Here is an 18,108-nt window from a genome sequence, read left to right as displayed (position 1 = left end):
CTATTTCATGGAGTCTCTAAACTTTTGCTATAGTGAAGTTTCCTGTCTTCTTGAAATGATTTCATGTATATTCACTCATTGGATTGCTGCAAAAACCATGCAACACAATATTGCAGCCATTTTACAAACGAGGAAACTGAAATCCAGGATGGAAAAATCAATAGCCCACATTTAATAAATGCAATGCTCAGACTAGAGGCTGGGAAGCTTTCACATTAGCAAGAGGCTCTATTCAATCAAACAAGATGCCTGCTCTCACGTCCTTTTTTTCAGCCCATGGACACTGGGAGACGCTGCCATCTGCCCTAAAGTTCAAGTTGCACTGGGGATGAAGGAGACATTTTTAATCCCATGACCTCCACCCCAGTGTGCTGCTCATGTGCTCCTGCCCAGGCAGATCTGATCCTGTCGTGTTCCCAAACGTGAAGCTAAATGCAGGAAATGCAGGTATAAATATATCTTGTGGAGTTGCTGCTGTATGGAGTCTAGGAATGGGGACTAGATCAGTGGAAGCAGAGCCTGGGCCAACTTACCTGTGTGGAGTTTACAGGCGAGGTGCTTTGCCATCTGATGTCCCTCAGCCAGTTGTCCAAGGAAGCTTTGTGTCTCGTACTTGTCAGGGTCATTGTGAGTAACAGGGTCCTCAAAGTGCTGTTTGAGTAGGAAGGATACCTGCCTCCCTTCCTCTATTTTTTGTCGTAGCTTTGATAACTCCCCTGCCTGGGATTGAATCAGGAATTCAAAGCTCCTGAGGTGGAAGGGAGAGTAAATTTAAGAGTGGAACAAGCAAATGAAATGTTATAAGGGCTTCCATTAGAGATTTCTATGTGTGTCAAATGATAGGGAGGAGTTGTTAACTGAGACGTTAGGATTTAACAAATGATTGTGACTGCCGACTCATCATATAGACATTTCCTTTTAGTTTCTAATGTATTGGAATATCCAGAAGGAAATACCAGAAATTGTTGAAACGTAATCCAGTAGCCTTGATCTTTGATAATCACTGTGGAAGTCTGTAGCTTTCATCTTGTGACTGTGTGATTGTAAAAACCTTGTGATTGATATCCGCTTTATGCAGCGTATGGGCAGATGAGAATTAAGACATGCATGGAAAAATAGAGAATAGGTAGGGATGATGGGGAAAAATATCCCTATATGAACTATAGAGAATAGTTAATAGTACTAATGTACTAATCTTTTATCAATTTTATCAAATGTAACTACTGTTAAAACAGTATAATTAGAAGAAAAGTGCTCTTATCAATTATATCTTATTTTCCTAACTAATGCACATGTTGGTGGTGGGGAGGTGGAGGGGAATCCTATATTTCTTGCATGATTGTTCTGTAAACCCACAAGAAGTCTAATAAGAATTTAAAAAAAAAAAAAAAGAAAGCAGGAGAGAGAGAGAGCAATAGCTGGCACCCAGTGCCCTGACCACAGAGCATGCTGATGATAAACAGACTCAAGGATCTAACCATGTATGCTAGTGTGATGACCCAGAGCACTCACAGTTAACCACAAGAGTGACTTTAAACATTGTGCATAAATGTTGTGAATTTTATATGTGTTGGCCCTGTGAATACCCAGTGTTGGCCCAGTGAATTCTCAATGCCTTGAAGATTCCCAGTGTCCTTGTGCCTTTTTGGTCTCTTTCTCTAAATATTGTGACACTATATATATATATATTTTCCCCCAGTTTCTAGTTTTGTATTTTTTTGTTGCTAACAAGCTGTTGTGGAAATGCATCTCATCCCCATATTGAGACAGGTGCAAGAGCTGATCCCTAGAGTTCAGGAAATCCAAGGCATACATTATTTCATATAGCATCAGACTGCTTTGGGGCTAATACACTTAGCATATTAATAGGAAGCATAAGTCGAAAAAGCAATCTGCTGGGAAAACAGACAGGAGTCTTTATATGGATATTTCATGGTTGGCAGAAAGGATGAAATAGGTATAATGATCTGGCTCTGTCTTCCCTGGACCTGAGGTCTCTAGATGACACCAGGACATAAGCAGCCCCTGATTATCAGCCTCACCTGGGAGCCACTGACTGTTGTCCTCTTTCACCCTCATGGCTGCTCTGATGTTCTGCAAATAAATGTGAACAGGGACAGTCACATTAAGCAGTTCTCTCTACACACATTGCAAACACAAGAACTTATGCAAATACCATAACTCTTAAAATCAGAAAAAATATTTTGTGCTACACAGATTACAGGATCCTTGACCGTTCATAGGAACGTGTGTGTCAATAGCCAGGCATTGCTTCAGGGAAGGCTGCTGCCCCAGACCATGCGTGTGCTAAACATCTGGCACTCAGAGGACTTCTTTGGACAGACAATCCAACTTAGAAAAGAGACAGACTGGGACTGATCGCTGAGGAACAATGAAATCACCATGTCCCAAAATCAGAGTCAGGAGCACTGACCTCCTCAACATGAATATGTGCTCAAGAGACACTGTTCAGGGATGAATATTCACAAGAATATTTGAGGATATTCAAGATGTCCTCTTAAAGAGGGAGCTCTTGCAGTCACATGTGTGCATGTCTTGCAGTGGTACCTGGAATTTTTCTTGATCCCTTCATTCTCCCCACTCTGCCTCACTAGTTTCCTCCCCCCTCCACTACCGAGAGAATGCCTGGGGGAGAGACACGTTTCAGAAGACCAGGAAGAGTGCGAAGATCCCCTCCACCTCCCCACCACCAACAAGTATCCAACCAAAGATGGGTCAGCAGGGCCACCTTCAGAGACCACATGTCTCAACCGAGACAAGAAGTAGAGAGCACAAGGAATAGAGAGATGACCTGGAAGGCCAGTAGCAGATTTGTTTCTATACTAGGGGTACTCACTGGCCTCATCCAGAGGAGAGCAGACTTCCAGCTCATCGCCTGTGAGGGCCACGTTACTGAGAGGCTCATGGGAGTCCGACAGATCAGGGCAACAGAAGGGAGCCAAAGAGCCTTCATCCAAGGAGTCCTGCTGTTCACTCCTTTGCTCTTGTTTTTGCATCACCCTAGTGAGAGTGGAGGGGTGTGGAAGATAGATGCTTAAACAAAGAATGATGGCACAACACACTATTGCATCCGAGCTAGTCCTTTTCGGAAGTTTAGTGGAGAGTTCCTAGAGGTAAGGGGACATCCCTAAAAGGGGAAGGAAACAAGCCTGCTCTCACCAGGGCACAGTGTTCTGCCAATAGGGCAGGAGAGTTAGAGCCACAGGTGTTTAGAGGACTGAGTGCATAAAATACTGATGAGACATTCATGGTACCGTAATGACTCACAGCACACTCAGAGAAGCATAAGAGTTTCTTCAACTCTTCTGAATTAATTTTTTTACTTCATTTTCATTTAGAGGCCAAGTGAATAAACCTTATTGAGGTATTGTTAGACCTCCAAAGATCCTAAGACTCTAGGCCTCTTTCACTCAGTAGTCTCCCACGATAAGGACCATGGTTTTCTAGTTACTTTTCTTGCTATAAAGTATCTGCCTACAATCTAAAGCCAGCCATGAAGAAGCAGCTAAGTATCTCATTCTGGTTTTATCCACATAGAAGAGAACAGGTGATTTCTGAGAATACAAAAAGTTCCCAACACTAGTGAGTTTATTTTGAGTCAGACTGACACACGCTTACTAAACTTGAAAGATGAATTAGACTGGGACTGATAGACTTACTAGAGAGAAATCAGCTTACGTAAGGAGATACTTTGTGGGTGGCTGAAATACTATGACAGGAATTGCTGTATTTTCTGTTTTCCACTAGATCCGAGATCTAGAAAGATCACCCTTGCTTTAACAGCCCATGATTATTCAGTTACCTTGGGGCCATTGGCTCTTGACCTTCTTCCTCCTTACTGTCAGGTTTTTCTGCAAATAAATTCAGACAGGGACAGTCACATTAAGGAGTTCCTTCTTTAAGTATTACAAAAACAAGGTGTTGCCTAAATGCATGGATAGAAGTAATCTTGGTGTGATAACAGATGATAATGAAAGGAATATTTCTGCAAAACTCAGGTTGTGTCTTGTGACATGTGACCAAGTTTGCTTTCCTGATCTGTCAGGCAAACTACCCATGATCAGGTAGATCTCATCACAATGTCCTCTTTCCTGAGTCTGGGCAAATAGCTAACATCTCTTTTTCAACCAGATTTCACAGGGAACTTGGCCTCTATGCATTCAGGGTTTTTTTCCACAAGATAGAAACTTACTCAATCAGATATCCTTATTGTTCTTTGTTTAGATGAGGATAGCCACTGTTACTAACCCGATGGATGAAATGTATAAACACTCAGATAGAAGGGAATGTTTGGTCCTACACAGACAACAGGTTCTGTGACCATTCATGGGGTGGGGGAGGAGGTCCAAGTCTAAGACTGGCCTTGAGGGGAAGAACCTGGCAAAGGCCATGGTCATGGTGTTGACCATCTGCTATTTTTGAGGATAGATGGGGGATAGAAACTAGGAACCATGGAATCTAGAAACAGATGGTAAGCAGAAAGAACAAGAAACCCCCTAGGTGGCCAGGTGGAAATTCATTCTCTTTACAACGGAGTACTCACGGGCATCATCAGGAGCAAAGCAGTTTTCATGGTCACCCAAGGTGAACCCGCTGCTGCTGGGAGGCCTTTGGGAATCCAGCAGGTCATGGTGACTTGAGCTGGTCAAACAGCATTCTTCCAGTGAGACCTGAATGCCTTCATCAACTTTCTGTGTCTCCTTTATGTCACTAATGAGCATGGTAGAGTTGACAAGATAGAATCATAAATCAAGGGGGATTTACAGCACAGATCCAGCTGGCCATGACAGGGGGCATAAGAGAGGTCACGGAAAGCAAATTTTTCAGTCACTCAAAATGGAAGAAAATAAATCTATGATGATGGCAAATTTTAGTTCCTAGGGGCAGGAGAGAGAGAGCCATAGGTGACAAGGGTATCAGTCACAAAATGTCAGATGAAGGGGGCTTAGCTCTCCCTATGGTACATACTCATGAGACATGGGTCACAGGGACAACAATAACAGAGACTTTCACTTTTGTCCATACACTGCATTCAGTTTTATGTGCAGAGACCCTTGGAATTCTTGCCACTAAGACATTGTAGATTCCACAATATCAGTGCCTCCTTGTGAGTTTCTCTCAATATTTTCACATATGTAATTTTCCTCTGGTTCTTTTCTATTAAATATCTGCCCAAATCTCAGGCAAATTGTGCTGAAAGCAGACAAATGTCTCATCCCAGTTTTAATCCCATGGGAGAGAACATGTGGTCTCTGTGAGTGCACATTCGTTCACATCAGGTCCAGATAACTCTCCCAGTACCATAAGGAGAATAGCAACCTGGTTTCTGAGGATGATGTCACTTATGGTGAAGAGGATGACATCAGTCCAGTCAGCACTTTTTCTTTACCCCTGCATGTGGAATCTGAGATTACTTTTGTCTTCTTTGTTCATTTGGGGACACAGTCCATGTTTTCCCCGCTCATTACCAAACCTCATCATTCATTGTTACCTGGGAACCAGTAGTTCTTCTGCTTCACCTTCCTCATCTTCATGATTTCCTGGAAACAGATTTTAAAATGTCCAGTTATACGCTAAGTAGTTCAAGCGCCCCCTGTTACAAACAAGTGGTCCATTTGCTCTTTGAGACAGAATTATTTAGGGTGATTTCAAGATACACTGAGAATTTTACTGAAAGGTCCCATTTTTGTTTTTTTTAAGAAAATGAACTGAATTGGTTTTCTAATCTGTCAGGGAAATTGTTTCAGATCTGGATCGTTACCATGGCATTGGTCAAAATGTTAAAGACGTTACTTGTCCATAAATTCTTTTAACTATTCCAGCTATAACTTCCACCTGCCACAAAGCTGGATGCCAAACATAGCAGGTTCATGGCCCATCAGGGCTCCAACACAGACCCACTCCTTTCTCTACAGTATTTAAGAAAATCCTGACCTCTTCCCTCTCTACATTGAGGCTTCCATGGAGACCTACAAATCTGCTCCCGCTCTGTGAACCTGGGAAATTCTCTATGGAAAGTGTTCCAGTATCAACCAGTATTCCTACTACCACATGCTGTTACAACAAGAAACTAAACTAACTCCAAACAGAAGGTCTTTGCTTTTTCTGAGGGGAATTCATGAATATCACATTTTTGATGATACCATAATTTTGCAAGACACTATTTGACCCATATTACACTTGAGGAAACCCAAATCCACAAGGATAAATCAACGCTTGGTGCACAGTTAGAAAGTACTGTGCTCAGGCTACAGATGGAGAAACTTTGATATTTACTTCAGGGCTCTTTCCACTCTCACAAGCTACCTCCTCTCCCATCCTTACTCTGGTCCATAAAACTCTGTGGATGATTCCTGCTTCCCAAAAGGCCATATTCTATCAGGGATGAAGGAGACATCTGACATCCTCTGATCTCCAACCCAGTGGGTTTCTTGTCTGTGCTCCCACCCAGGCAGTCCTGCTCCTGTTTTGGCCTCAAATGTCCACTGCCAAAGAAGACAGCAGGTGCAGATGCCATGTGTGGAGGTGGGGAGATGTGGTGCCTCCTGTGACCCTGGGAATTAGAGCAGCTCCATGTCATCAGGGCCCGTGGCCAATGTACCTGACCAGAGCTTTTGGTGAAGGTGCTCTGCCAGCTTGCGTCCTTGATCTATTTTATGTCGAAAGCTTGGCCACTGGCCGTTGTGAGGCTCATTCTGTGAAGGTGGGTCTTGGAAGAGCTTTTTGATTTGGTGAGACAGCTCTCTCCCTACTTGTAATTTCTCCTGTAGCTGTATCAGCTCCTGTGGTTGATCACTAATTGGGGAATTGTATGTCCTAAGATGGGACACAAGAGATAATTTGAGAATGCAAATAGGTGAATGATAGGTTGTATTGATTTGACAGAGGCATCTGTTTGACTATCCCCAAGAAGCTTTCTCCCCAAATTTGCATCGTATTTGGTGACCTGCCTGTTGCAAAAGTATGAAGTTTAAAAAGGCCTTCAGCTTCTCAGAGACACCACCTGAAAGATTCCTTGATATACCCCCCTGCTTTACTCTTTGAAAACAAGACCAGTTCAGTCCCAATTCTGCTCCCTAAAGATGTCCCTTCAGGCCCTCCCCTCTCCCCATGCCCATTCCTTTGTCTAACCTGGAGTGCACTACATGGAGAGTGGACACAGAGCCAGATAGAGGTGTGGGAGCGGTACAGCTGGTGTGCATTGAAAGGAAGAAAAGACAAAAGAATGAAGAGTCAAGAAAAAGCATTGTTTTGAATGAAAGAAAGACAAGCCATGATCTCATAGAAATATAGAAAGAAGAAAGGAGGCTCTGATTAATGACATTTACCATTTGACTGTTCTTTAATTGTTTGATAAATACTTGTCTGACCTGCACATGGCTTGTAAATTTCTGCCCTTCCCCTGTTTCTCCTGGCTGAGCTACCCCATGGCTGAGGTTTGTCCACCTTCCCACCAGCCAGCACTGTGTGGAGCCCTCCTTACCCGAGCCTTGTAGCTGCTCCAGGCTTCTCTGCCAGCTCCTCCTCCTCAAACTGCAGCTTCTCCCCCAGCACAGACTCCAGGATGTCCTTATGCTCTTTAGCCTCTGAGGAAAGAAAGACACGCCTGGCTCAGTGGAAAGCTGGACATGCTGCTGTGGTCACTGCCTTCAAGGGAGGATGCAGCGTCCATCCCAAGGCCCAAAATAACCCCCGGACAAGGCTCTCTGCTGGGATTTCCACATCTTCATTTCTCTATCTCTCAACTGCATGACTAGCTCATAGACAGGTAAAGTAACCTGGAAAAGATGACCCAACTGCAGTGAATTGATCCAAATTCACATCCCCTCAGATGTGACAACAAATCCTGGGTCTCAGTACAAACCTTGCAACCCCTTAGGTAAAACATTAAGCAATAGAGCTGAAGTAGAGATTTATTGTGTGCTGGGAAGGCCTCAGACTGTCTGGCTGATATATTCCTTCTGCTGGGAGTTTCAAGAATTTCTAATATTACAGAGATAATATAGATTATCTAGAAACAGTTGTGTAAAATATAAGCCTTAAGACCATAAGTGTCTGAAACAAATGAGACCAAATACTACTAAGTTTGAATTAAAAGGAATAGAAAGAAAGAAGTAATAAAATGTTATTACTTTTACAGTGCCTGGCCCTGCTATAAGAATTTGATAAAAATTAACTCATCTATCCATTAAAGTTCATCCATTCAGCATTATAGGTACTCCTATAGGACCATTTTATCAGAAATTGAGCTCAGGGGCACAGAAGACAAGCAATTTGGATGTGAACCCAGGAATTCTGGCCCCAGGCTCCTTGCTGTTCTCCAGTGCACTGTTATCTTCACACACAGTTTTTGGGAGATATGCTACTTCTTCAACTTCATTTTTCCCATTTATATTATAATAATGAGGAAAGATGTTCATAAACTAAGTTTATCCATTCCTAGAAGCTTTCTCCTTTAATTCCCTATTAGCAGGCTTTAAGTTTTACTTTCTAAATGTAAATCATTTTCAATGAAACAAATCACTCCCCCCATTGGTTTACTCCAAAGTAATTGTTCATTCTGTTCTGCACATACCCCTGTTCCCATGATCCCTTCAGAGCAATGGGTTTCCAGTTTTGAAGGACAATATGGGGAGGGCAGTGGCTGCCCCACGTGCCAGCAGCACCTCTTTGCCTGGTTTGCCTGGGTCTAATGGTCTCCTCCACTCAGCCTCGTTCTCACTTTGACCACCTGTCTCATAGCTCAGATCCTGACGGCCCATCTGGAGCCGCTGGCCACTGTGAAGCACAGAGGCTCTCCAGCTCAGGGAGAGGCAGATAGAGGGTAATGGATGCTCTGATTCCCCAGATTCACACACAACCTCACAGAAAGGTAAATGGTTTCCTTGGATTCAAGTGGAAGGGAAGACTGCTCCTGGAAGCAGGACTTGCCTCTTTCCATCTGAGTCTCTTCCCCAGAGTTTCAGTGAGAAGAAAACTCATCTTTAAGCTCCTCCAAGGCAGGCCTAGTGGACTATCATGACGTTTCCCCAGGGTAATTTTATAACGGTGCTTTGCCAATGGGGCCTCAGTAGAAAGGTTCAATTGATAGAAGTCCATTAGTCCCAAGGCATTTAGATCAACAAGTGATGTGATATGTTTTCAGTATCGGATCCAGTATACAGAGGATCCTAGAGAAATACTGTAGCACATTCCTAAGGGAAACAACCGTTTTTTACCTTCCCTGAAAACTAAAAATTTGGGAATGTTTTACTTTCACTCTCAACAGCTAACTTGGAAAATATATTTTAATCCCTTGGGCCTCTGATTTTACATCCTCTGCAAATTGGAAGTTAAATATCTATTGTTACATTCCCAACATTGTGATCTGGATAAAATTCATTTTGAATTAGAGAGAAAAGGATAAAATGTAAAGGGACACTTTGGTGTCCGTGACCCCATAGGACTTACTATATTTCTGTAGCTGATTGGCCAGGGAGTAGGAAGTAGCTTGGGATATAAGGAATTTCTCCCAGAGGTCTCTGAAATCCTGTTTGCACTTTGCCAGCTGGGAGCACAATTCCTGGTTGATTTCCTGGATGTTCATTTCTGTCCTGGGATCACAGGAAGTGCTGCATGAGTTTGCCATGGCGAAACAGGAGGCAGAAGAGTTGGACACCGAGACTGTGGGAAAGAAACAAGTACACAATGGATTACAAACAAGTGAAATAAAATGCATTGAAGCAGAAATAGAGAGGAGGATACTGTAATTCTTAACTTACTGTTAGGATAACATTGATCACTACTCCACAATTCTTGAGATTCCTTATCCATATAAACAGGGTTCAAGATGCCAGAGCTCAGAGCAAGAGGCAGTGCCTGTGGCTCCGTCTCCAACGAGAGTGCTGGAGGGAGGGCCGAGCACGCCAGGTAACTGCCTGGAATCTCAATAACAGAATTAGGATGTGGGGCTGTCATGGAATCTTGGGAGCCTCTGCCTTCCATTGGCCTGGGCCATGCTGATGCACAGGCCAACTGCTCTCCCCTGAAGTTCTCCACCAGTGGGGTCCATCTCAGCAGCCACTCTCAGTATTTGTGTGTCCTTGTGCTGACACCACCTGCATGTCTCTTTCAAGAAAACTAAGCCAATTTCTCATTATTCATTCTTGTATGAGTGTAAAAATACCAAGGCAGTGATCTTCTCCCCAAATCATTATTTCCTTTAGGGCTGTCCTCAAGTCATACCACCTTCTTTTTAAAGTAAAACAGACCGTAAAGCTTTACTTCTGGTGTAAAATGTAAAACTTTTAGATTAGTTTAATATTCTTCTCTGGGTCTTCCCCCATATTTTCCTCATCTACTACAAAGTATAGAAAAATAGCGGACTATGTATTAAGTGAATGAATAAAAACTTCTAAAAAATGTTTTTTTCCTATGTCTTGTTTTTCTTCATCCCAGTATCACATTTGTTTCTTTCCCCCTCATGGGACACCAAGGCAGCTCTGCACTAAATTCAACTACAGATTCACAGTCACCACCTAACCCTAACCTCCTCTATGAGGAGGATACTTTGTTTTCTAAAGTCATTAACCATTACATTTTGCACTTCTCCCTTCATGATTTCATTTAATCACAAGAGCCGTTTCCACACTTTCAAAGTGATTAAGATATTTTTGATAGATCTCCTTGAATACATGGAATGACTTGTATACCTGATGCTATCTTTTATGTTTTCATTCGATTCATCCATGTATTAAATAGAACAGGGTGCTAGAGCAGGTCTAAGGAGTATTTCTTGGTAGGATGATTGAGTTGGCCTAAAACCAGTGATGTGTGTTTTCCATCCTCCACAGAACATGGTAAGATCAAGGACTTGGCTCCAGGGTGGCCAGTGATTCACCCTGTACAGGTCCTATGGGGTTCAGGGGTAGAGAGGCTCAGGTCAAGAACAGAGGTGGGCGGGCAGACAATAGAGATCCAACAGAATAAACCAGCTCTCGGTCCATGCTCTACATCTCCTTGACCAGGTGAGCAAGTTCTTAGCTGAGTAGAGGACTCTCCCAGTGCTCATGGGACAGTGTTCTTAGACAGGTGGGCTGACGTCATGGGCAGTCTTCAATGTCCCCTTAAGTTTGAGAACCCACTCTGAAAACCATTCTTATTCTCACCACCTTTGTGCCACCATTACCTCTTCCATCTTTGGTTATTCTCAACCTCCACACATGCTGACTTCCTCTCTTCCATTTGCTTCTTCAGTCCTGTGATATTGGGTCTTGAGCTCAGGTCAAGTTCCTGTAAGAAATATACACAGCTGAGAAAAATTCAGTCTCAGATGTAGTTCCCAGGACACTGTTAACACACATCTCAAAATGTCGTGATCTCAGAAAAAAAACTGAGGAGTAACCCCTGAGAATGAGAATAGAAACCTGAACATACTGATGAGGACACTGAGGCCCAGAAAGAAAAAGAGATTTTTGGGGCCCTCACTTTCTTGGATCACAGCGGAGCCCCCACCCAAAGCCTTGACCTTAAGCTTCTCTGTCCACAATGCAGGAACACATGCTCCAGGACTATGAATCTGAATATAAGAAACCTTGGAACAACTATGGGTATTTCCACAGTTAGAAACAATATACAGAACTGTTCTGTAGTCCTGTTATACTCAGTCTGTTTTCAATCACTAGGTGAGAGAATGGAATCAGGGAGCACATAAGTATTCAATAATACTCACCACAACAATGATTAAAAGCTATCTATGTGGTTGCATGAAAAATTTCTGCTTTTTGTGCCAGAAGACAATCTTCCTGACAGCAGAGAGCATATCTGTTCTCTTCATCCCAAATCACCAGCGACTATACAATGTCTGACACATAAAACAACCAATTAATACTTTTGAAGTGAATAACTCTAAGTCACTAGGATTAACAAACTTTTAGCAGTGCCCTCTCTTTCCAATCATAATTCTCACAAATCCTATCCTGGGTCAGAATGGAAGCAATAAAAGCAGAACCTCTAGGAAAGCCAGGCAGGAGACATATATCAGATTCACAATTTAACAAGTATATTTTAGTGGAGAATTTCCTCACTCTTTAGCAGTTTTATTCTCTTCATGTATAAAATAGAGACATTAACCAGTAGAGCACTGGGTAATTAAGTAACAATTGGCAGCAGAGAGTTCTCTTAATCCCTGAGTAATACCTACAAACCTGAAGAACAACTACAGTGTCTCTGGGGTGCTTGTTAAAAATCTCCGGGGAAATGACAATTCATACAAAATCCCAAAGAGGTTCCAAGCAAAGCAAAAGCCCCACCATAAAGCAAACAGCTTGTGAAGGAGACACCAAAGGCCAAACTGCCAACAAGAACCACTCCGCCTGAGCAGTGCATGTCCCTTGCCCATGGTGTCACTTCAGTGGGACACGTTTCCTTTTCCAGGGAAGGGTATCCCACCTGTAGTGGGAATAAAGAGGAAGCCTGTTCCCTGAGTCTAGGCCTTTAGCTTCTCATTCTCTTTCATGTTTTTGCCTCTGCTCTAATTGCTGGTGGGTCTGGGAGCTCATATGGATACTTCTTTAGAAGTACCCATGATATTTTCTACTCCTGATGGTGAAAGAGAGGGAAGAGATTGGTTCTCAGTGCCCATAGTCCTGCACTTGTACATGATCCACCTAGGGAAGCAGAAAAAGACATGATTGATAAAGTCAGCTCAATACAGATGACCACAGAAGAGCGTGAGAGCTCAAGTGCAGCCCATATTAGGAAAGAGTCCTAACGTGACATCATCACCAGCCCTATTTGGGCCAGGAAGACACCTCAACATATTATAAGGAGGATGGTGATATGAGGAGGAAGATGAAGTTACAGAGGAATGTGTAAAAAAGGAAAAAAAAAAGTTAGATGAAAACAGGTGAGAAGCCATGAGGCACAGGCAGAACCCCACATCACAGAGGATTTTTCCCAAGCTGTGGGGGATTGAATCATGTCCCCACAAAAGGCCTGTTCAGATCCCCACCCCTGGTCCTCTAGGTATGAGCCCATTTATAAGTAGAACTGTTGAAGATGTCATTAGTTAAGGTGATCCCAGACTGAAGATGGTGGGCCTTAATCCCATATGGCTGAAGTCCACATAAGAAAAGGCAATTAGATACAAAAAGGGAGAAGCTACAGTGAGCAACCAGAAGCTGGATGTCAATGAAATCTGGAAGAGAAAGGACAAAGTGCCACCATGGGCATTGACATGTTATGGAAAAGCCAAGGAACCCCAAAGATTATTGGTCAGCCAGAAGATACCAACCCCGGAAGGAAGCAAGACATGTAAGCCCTGAAACTGTGGGCCAATGAATTCCCACTGTTTTAATCAATGCATGGTAGACTTGTTTTAACAGCCTGGAATAATTAAACAGTTTTGGTACTAGAAAGTAGAGTGATGCTGTGACAAATATCTGAAAATGCTGAAACAGATTTGGAGTTGGGCAATGTATAGGGGCTGCAAGAACAAGGTGCTTGATAGAAAAGGCCTAAATGGCTTTGAAGAGACCATTGGTAGAAATGTGGATGTTAAAGGTACTTACAATGAGGCCTTAGAAGAAGATGATGAATGTGTTATTGGAAATTGTAGAGAAGGTTATACTTGTTATACAGAGGCAGAGAAATAGGGGAAATTGTGTTCTGGATTTGAAGGAAGGTATAATTTTAAAGCGATGAACTTGAGGTTTCTAAGCTAATGTGGGAGGTGCAGACTGTTTTCTCTTTGCAGCTTATGGTGAAATGAGAGAGGAAATGAATCAACTGGGAATGAAATGTTAAGCATCAAAAAAAAAAAAAAAACAGCAACTGAACATTTGTAAAATTCTCGAGACTCTCCAGAGAGTGTGCTCTGAGAGTAGGGCGAGAAGCAGCTCTGTCAGGGACCTCCTTGAGCCCTTGGGAGGTGACTCCTCACATGTCAGGGCTCCATGTGAGGGATTAACTGAACAGCACTTGGATAAAGAAGGTGTTACTGAACATGTCAGCAATTTCAGTGGAATTCAAAATTGGAAATGAAGTTATCCAGGAAAGAACTTTGGAAATTTTTATTCTTGATGCTTTAGGTTCCCTGGAACTGCATGGAAATCTGAGAAGGAAATTGCAAAATTTGTATGATGAGCAGAACCACAGCCACCCTGTTCTGAAAGGGATAGAGAAGGGATAAATTGAAGAAACAATGACTTCAAGAGCAGAACCATGTAAGGAAAGATTTGAGCCAAGAGGGTTGATCAACCCACATGCATGGAAAGGAGGATCCCTCCAGCCCTGTGTTTAGAGGAGGTGGGCCATGTGCCCATGTCCTTGGGGTGGGCAGGCCTTGTACCCCAATGTTCAGGGAGGGTGCTGCCACCCAAATGCTCAGAGAGGGTGGTCCCTGTGCCTGTGCATTCACAGAGGCCCTGGAAGCCATTCTGAAGTGTGAAGAGGGTGGGGACTTCACCCTGGTGTTCAGAGAGAACATGGTGCTGTGCAAGTACTTGGGAGGTGTGGAGCTGCTGCTCCTTCAGTCCCAGAGGACTAAACATAGGTCCGGAAAGACCCTCAGGCCTTAAAATGTAATGGAGTTTGCCCTGCTGGGTTTCAGACTTGCTTGGGACATGAAATCCCTCTATTTCTTGCAATTTCTCCCTTCTGGAGTTTGAATGTTTATTATATGCCTGTCACACCATTGTAAATTGGAAGCAGATCTGTTGTTTTCTAGGTTTTCAGGTCTACCAGAGGAATTTTGCCCTAGGGCAGAATACACCCATAACTGATTTTGATGATTCTTTCAACTTAGGTCTGTTTTTAAATGCTGAAGGCTTTTTGTATATTGTGCTAGAAAGAATGCATTTTGCATGTGGGAAGAACATGACTTTTGGGGGTGCAGAAAATGGACTGTTGGGGATTGAAGCACTCCCCCACAAGAAACATGTTCAGGTCTAAGTTCCTGTCCCATGCATTTGAACCCATTTATAAACAGGGCCTTTGAAGATATTGTTAGTTAAGTTGTGCCCAAACTGAATGAGGGTGGTCCTTAATCCATTGTGACTGAGGTCCTCATAAGCAAAGGACAGGGAATGAGAAGCCACAGAGAGCAGCCAGAAGAGGAAATCAATGGAAACCAGAAGAGGAAAGGTAAGATGCCACCATGTGCATTGTCATGCGATGGAAAAATCAAGGAACTGCAAAGATTGCCTGTCAGCAAGAAGATGCAACTCCAGGAGGAAGCAAGCCTTCTAGGGTCTGTAACTGTAAGTCAATAAATTCCTCTTTTTAAGCCATTTTACTGTGTTTGTTTTATCAGCCAGTAAACCAAAACATGGCCGTTGAAACCAAATCAAGGAAGTGCTCCTGGAATTGGCCCTGTTGAATTTTGAAGTGTTTTAAAACAATGACTCAGTTTTTACTTTTAATATCCCCATTTTGACCTGCAATATCTACAATTGTTATTATATACCTGTTCCACAACTGTATGTTGGGAGCAGATAAGTTGTTTGTGTAGTTTCACAGCACTGTGCAGGGAGGAAAAGGGATCAGGATCTGTATTTAATGGATTAAATCAGAAGCATCATCAACATCTGATGTAAATGCTTCAAGTGAGATTTTGGATTTTTGAAACCAAGTGTTTTAAATGAGATTTTTTGGAATCTGAAATTATTCTATAACAGGATTTGACCTGGGGAACCCTGGGCAGGGATGAACATGTTTTGCATTTAGGAGTGATGTGAAACTCTGAGGCCCAGATTGATACTGTAGAGGGTAGAGTATCTTTAATATGAATTTGAATATGTTCTGAATAAATCCCATTCAAGTACAAGAACCTGTACATAAGATGAGACATCACTTCTGTGATTATCTTATTTTCTATGGCACCATTGACTTGAAGATAGGAAAATTATAAAGGTGAGCCTGATCTAATCACATGGCTCCTTAAATGCACAGAGATCCCTCTGGCTGGTAGGAGGAACAAAGTCAGAGGGTCAATGCACTGTTGCTGGTGTGAAGATGGAGTATGAATTCTGAAATGAGAAAGAATGCAGGCGGCCCCTAGAAGCAGAGAGGCCCATGGCTGACAGTCAGCAAGGAAACTGGGACCTCAGTCCTGCAAACTGAGGAACTGAATTCTGCCAGTCTGAGTGAGCTTGGAACAAAAGCCTGAGCTCTAGATGAGAATGCAGCCACCCAGCACATTGATTTCTGCTTTGTCAGGCCCTGAGCAGAGAACCCAGCCACATCTTTCAAGACTTCAAACCAACATTACTGTGAAATACTCAATGTGTGTTGTTTTAAACCACTAACTCACTAACTCTGTGATAATTTGTTATGTTAAGTGGGATACTCCATACTGATTTCTATCTCTGCTCTCTTGATTTCTTATTATGATATGAATGTATGCAGGAATAAAAGAAATCAAAGAACCACATTTACAAATCTTGCACTCACTTTCATGTAATACTTCCCAAATCCTTTCAACTTGAATGACACCATGGAGGACATTTTACACACTCAACGAATGTCTCTTTAATATTACCAACCAAAATTCTGAAATAATGAAGAAGGCAAAATATATAATACCAGCTTAACATGATCTGAGAATTTATATCTATCTGTATTTCCTATGGCAGATTTATATTAGCCTTTGTACAATTGAGCTCATTAGGCAAAGTTTTTAGTAAGTGTCACTTACCCGCATAGATGAAAGAAATCAAGAAGAGCAGTAAAACAACCATCATCATTAAGTTCTTCCAGATAAACTTGGACGTATGCAATTTCCACAATTGTGATGACTAGAAATAAGGAAAAGATCCATTATTTAAAGTGCCAATATAGTGTAAATAGAAAACCTCTCTGTTTTCAAAATTTTAATTCTGCTCAATCCAATCATGGAGATCTCATTCCTGAGTGGGAGAGTTACCAATTCACTGCAGCCTGGGATCGCAGTCAAGGGAACTCAGGTTAAGCCAGTCTGAAGACTCTTGTGAATCAGCTCATCACTCACAGATCCAAGACAATGTGCAAACAAGCAGTAGCATCCACCAAGCCAGAGTGATATCTTTATGCAGCTATTGGGTCTAGTTATCTGTGAGAACAGAGCAGAAAGAAAACACAGGAAAACTGAGAAAATCATATGGGTTTCAGGTTTTGCTGGATGTCAGTTAATTTAGGCCAGTTGTCTAGAGCCCAGCTCAGTGTATACTCATGTTGGGAAATCCCCAAAAAAGAGGTTAATTGTTGGCTAAAATAAGTAGTAGGTGTAGGTCTTATCAAGTGTTGGCAAGAGGACAGAGGAAAATACATTCCTATAAATGGTGGGGAATGTGAGTTGGCTCAGCTTCCATGGCAATGAGGCAGGAGGTAACAAATAGAATATACACATAGTTTGGTACTGCAATTCCATTTCCAGTAATCTATCCTGGACAAACACCCAGTAAGCAATAATGGGTATATCTATAAGGATCCTCCCACCCCCTGCAGCATATTTGTAACAATAAACATTGGGACCAATTTCATGTCCAAGCATTGGGAAATGCTTACTTATATAATGGTCCATACATCCCATGAAATGATATGCAGTGTTTAGAGACACAGAACAGATAAAAATGCTGATGGTGATAGACTGACAGGAAGGAGCTAATGAGTACTGAGCATTTACCATGTGCCGGCATGGCATTCAACAATATACCCTGCACATCGTTCACCACTTAGGACAATCCATGTCAGAAGGACTCTGTTTGGACCATTTTATAATGAAAACTGAGCTGCTGAAAATTTAAAAATCTTGATCAAAATCAAATCATTGTTCAGTAAGGATTGCTACACATAGCAATCCTTCACCAAAGTCCATTCTTCTCTTCTCTATTTGAAGAGATTTCCAATGAGAGAATAGAAAGAAAGCAGCCTCTAATGTCCAGAAGTGATCTGACAGTCACAGGCAGACAACTGTCTTTTAATATTGGACATAAAGAATCTTAGAGAATACAAACCTCAGACAAGGTTTCTCTGAAATCATGATAAATGAGGAAAAAAAGAGGCAACTTTATAAATTTCTCTAGACTGTGATAAAAAAAAATGTGTTAAAAAATTACTGAACAGCCTTCT

The 18,108-nt window shown here is 42.3% G+C and overlaps 1 protein-coding gene across 1 annotated transcript; it reads right to left on the bottom strand.

Annotated features, from left to right (window-relative positions):
- Nucleotides 1-305: 305 nt before the first annotated feature.
- On the bottom strand, nt 306-9,610 carry LOC119513274 (putative neuroblastoma breakpoint family member 5). The gene is made up of 4 exons (XM_037808326.1): nt 9,472-9,610; nt 7,505-7,607; nt 534-748; nt 306-322 (listed from the first exon to the last, which is right to left on the bottom strand). The coding sequence occupies exons 1-4, from the start codon at nt 9,605-9,607 to the stop codon at nt 306-308; spliced, it is 471 nt and encodes a 156-aa protein (XP_037664254.1). The 5' UTR covers nt 9,608-9,610.
- Between the last annotated feature and the right edge of the window lie 8,498 nt (nt 9,611-18,108).

Source organism: Choloepus didactylus, chromosome 2 (assembly GCF_015220235.1).
Source record: "Choloepus didactylus isolate mChoDid1 chromosome 2, mChoDid1.pri, whole genome shotgun sequence".
NCBI classification, from domain to species: Eukaryota; Metazoa; Chordata; class Mammalia; order Pilosa; family Megalonychidae; genus Choloepus; species Choloepus didactylus.
This window is presented reverse-complemented; position numbering and strand designations above follow the sequence as displayed.

Excerpts from the sequence above, each read along its gene's own strand:
- LOC119513274 (XM_037808326.1), bottom strand. The coding sequence starts at position 9,607 with ATGAACATCCAGGAAATCAACCAGGAATTGTGCTCCCAGCTGGCAAAG. Across the intron at positions 7,608-9,471 it reads CAATCAGCTACAGAAATATA|AGGCTAAAGAGCATAAGGAC; the intron begins GTAAGTCCTATG and ends TTCTTTCCTCAG. Across the intron at positions 749-7,504 it reads GGAGCAGCTACAAGGCTCGG|GAGCTTTGAATTCCTGATTC; the intron begins GTAAGGAGGGCT and ends CTTCCACCTCAG.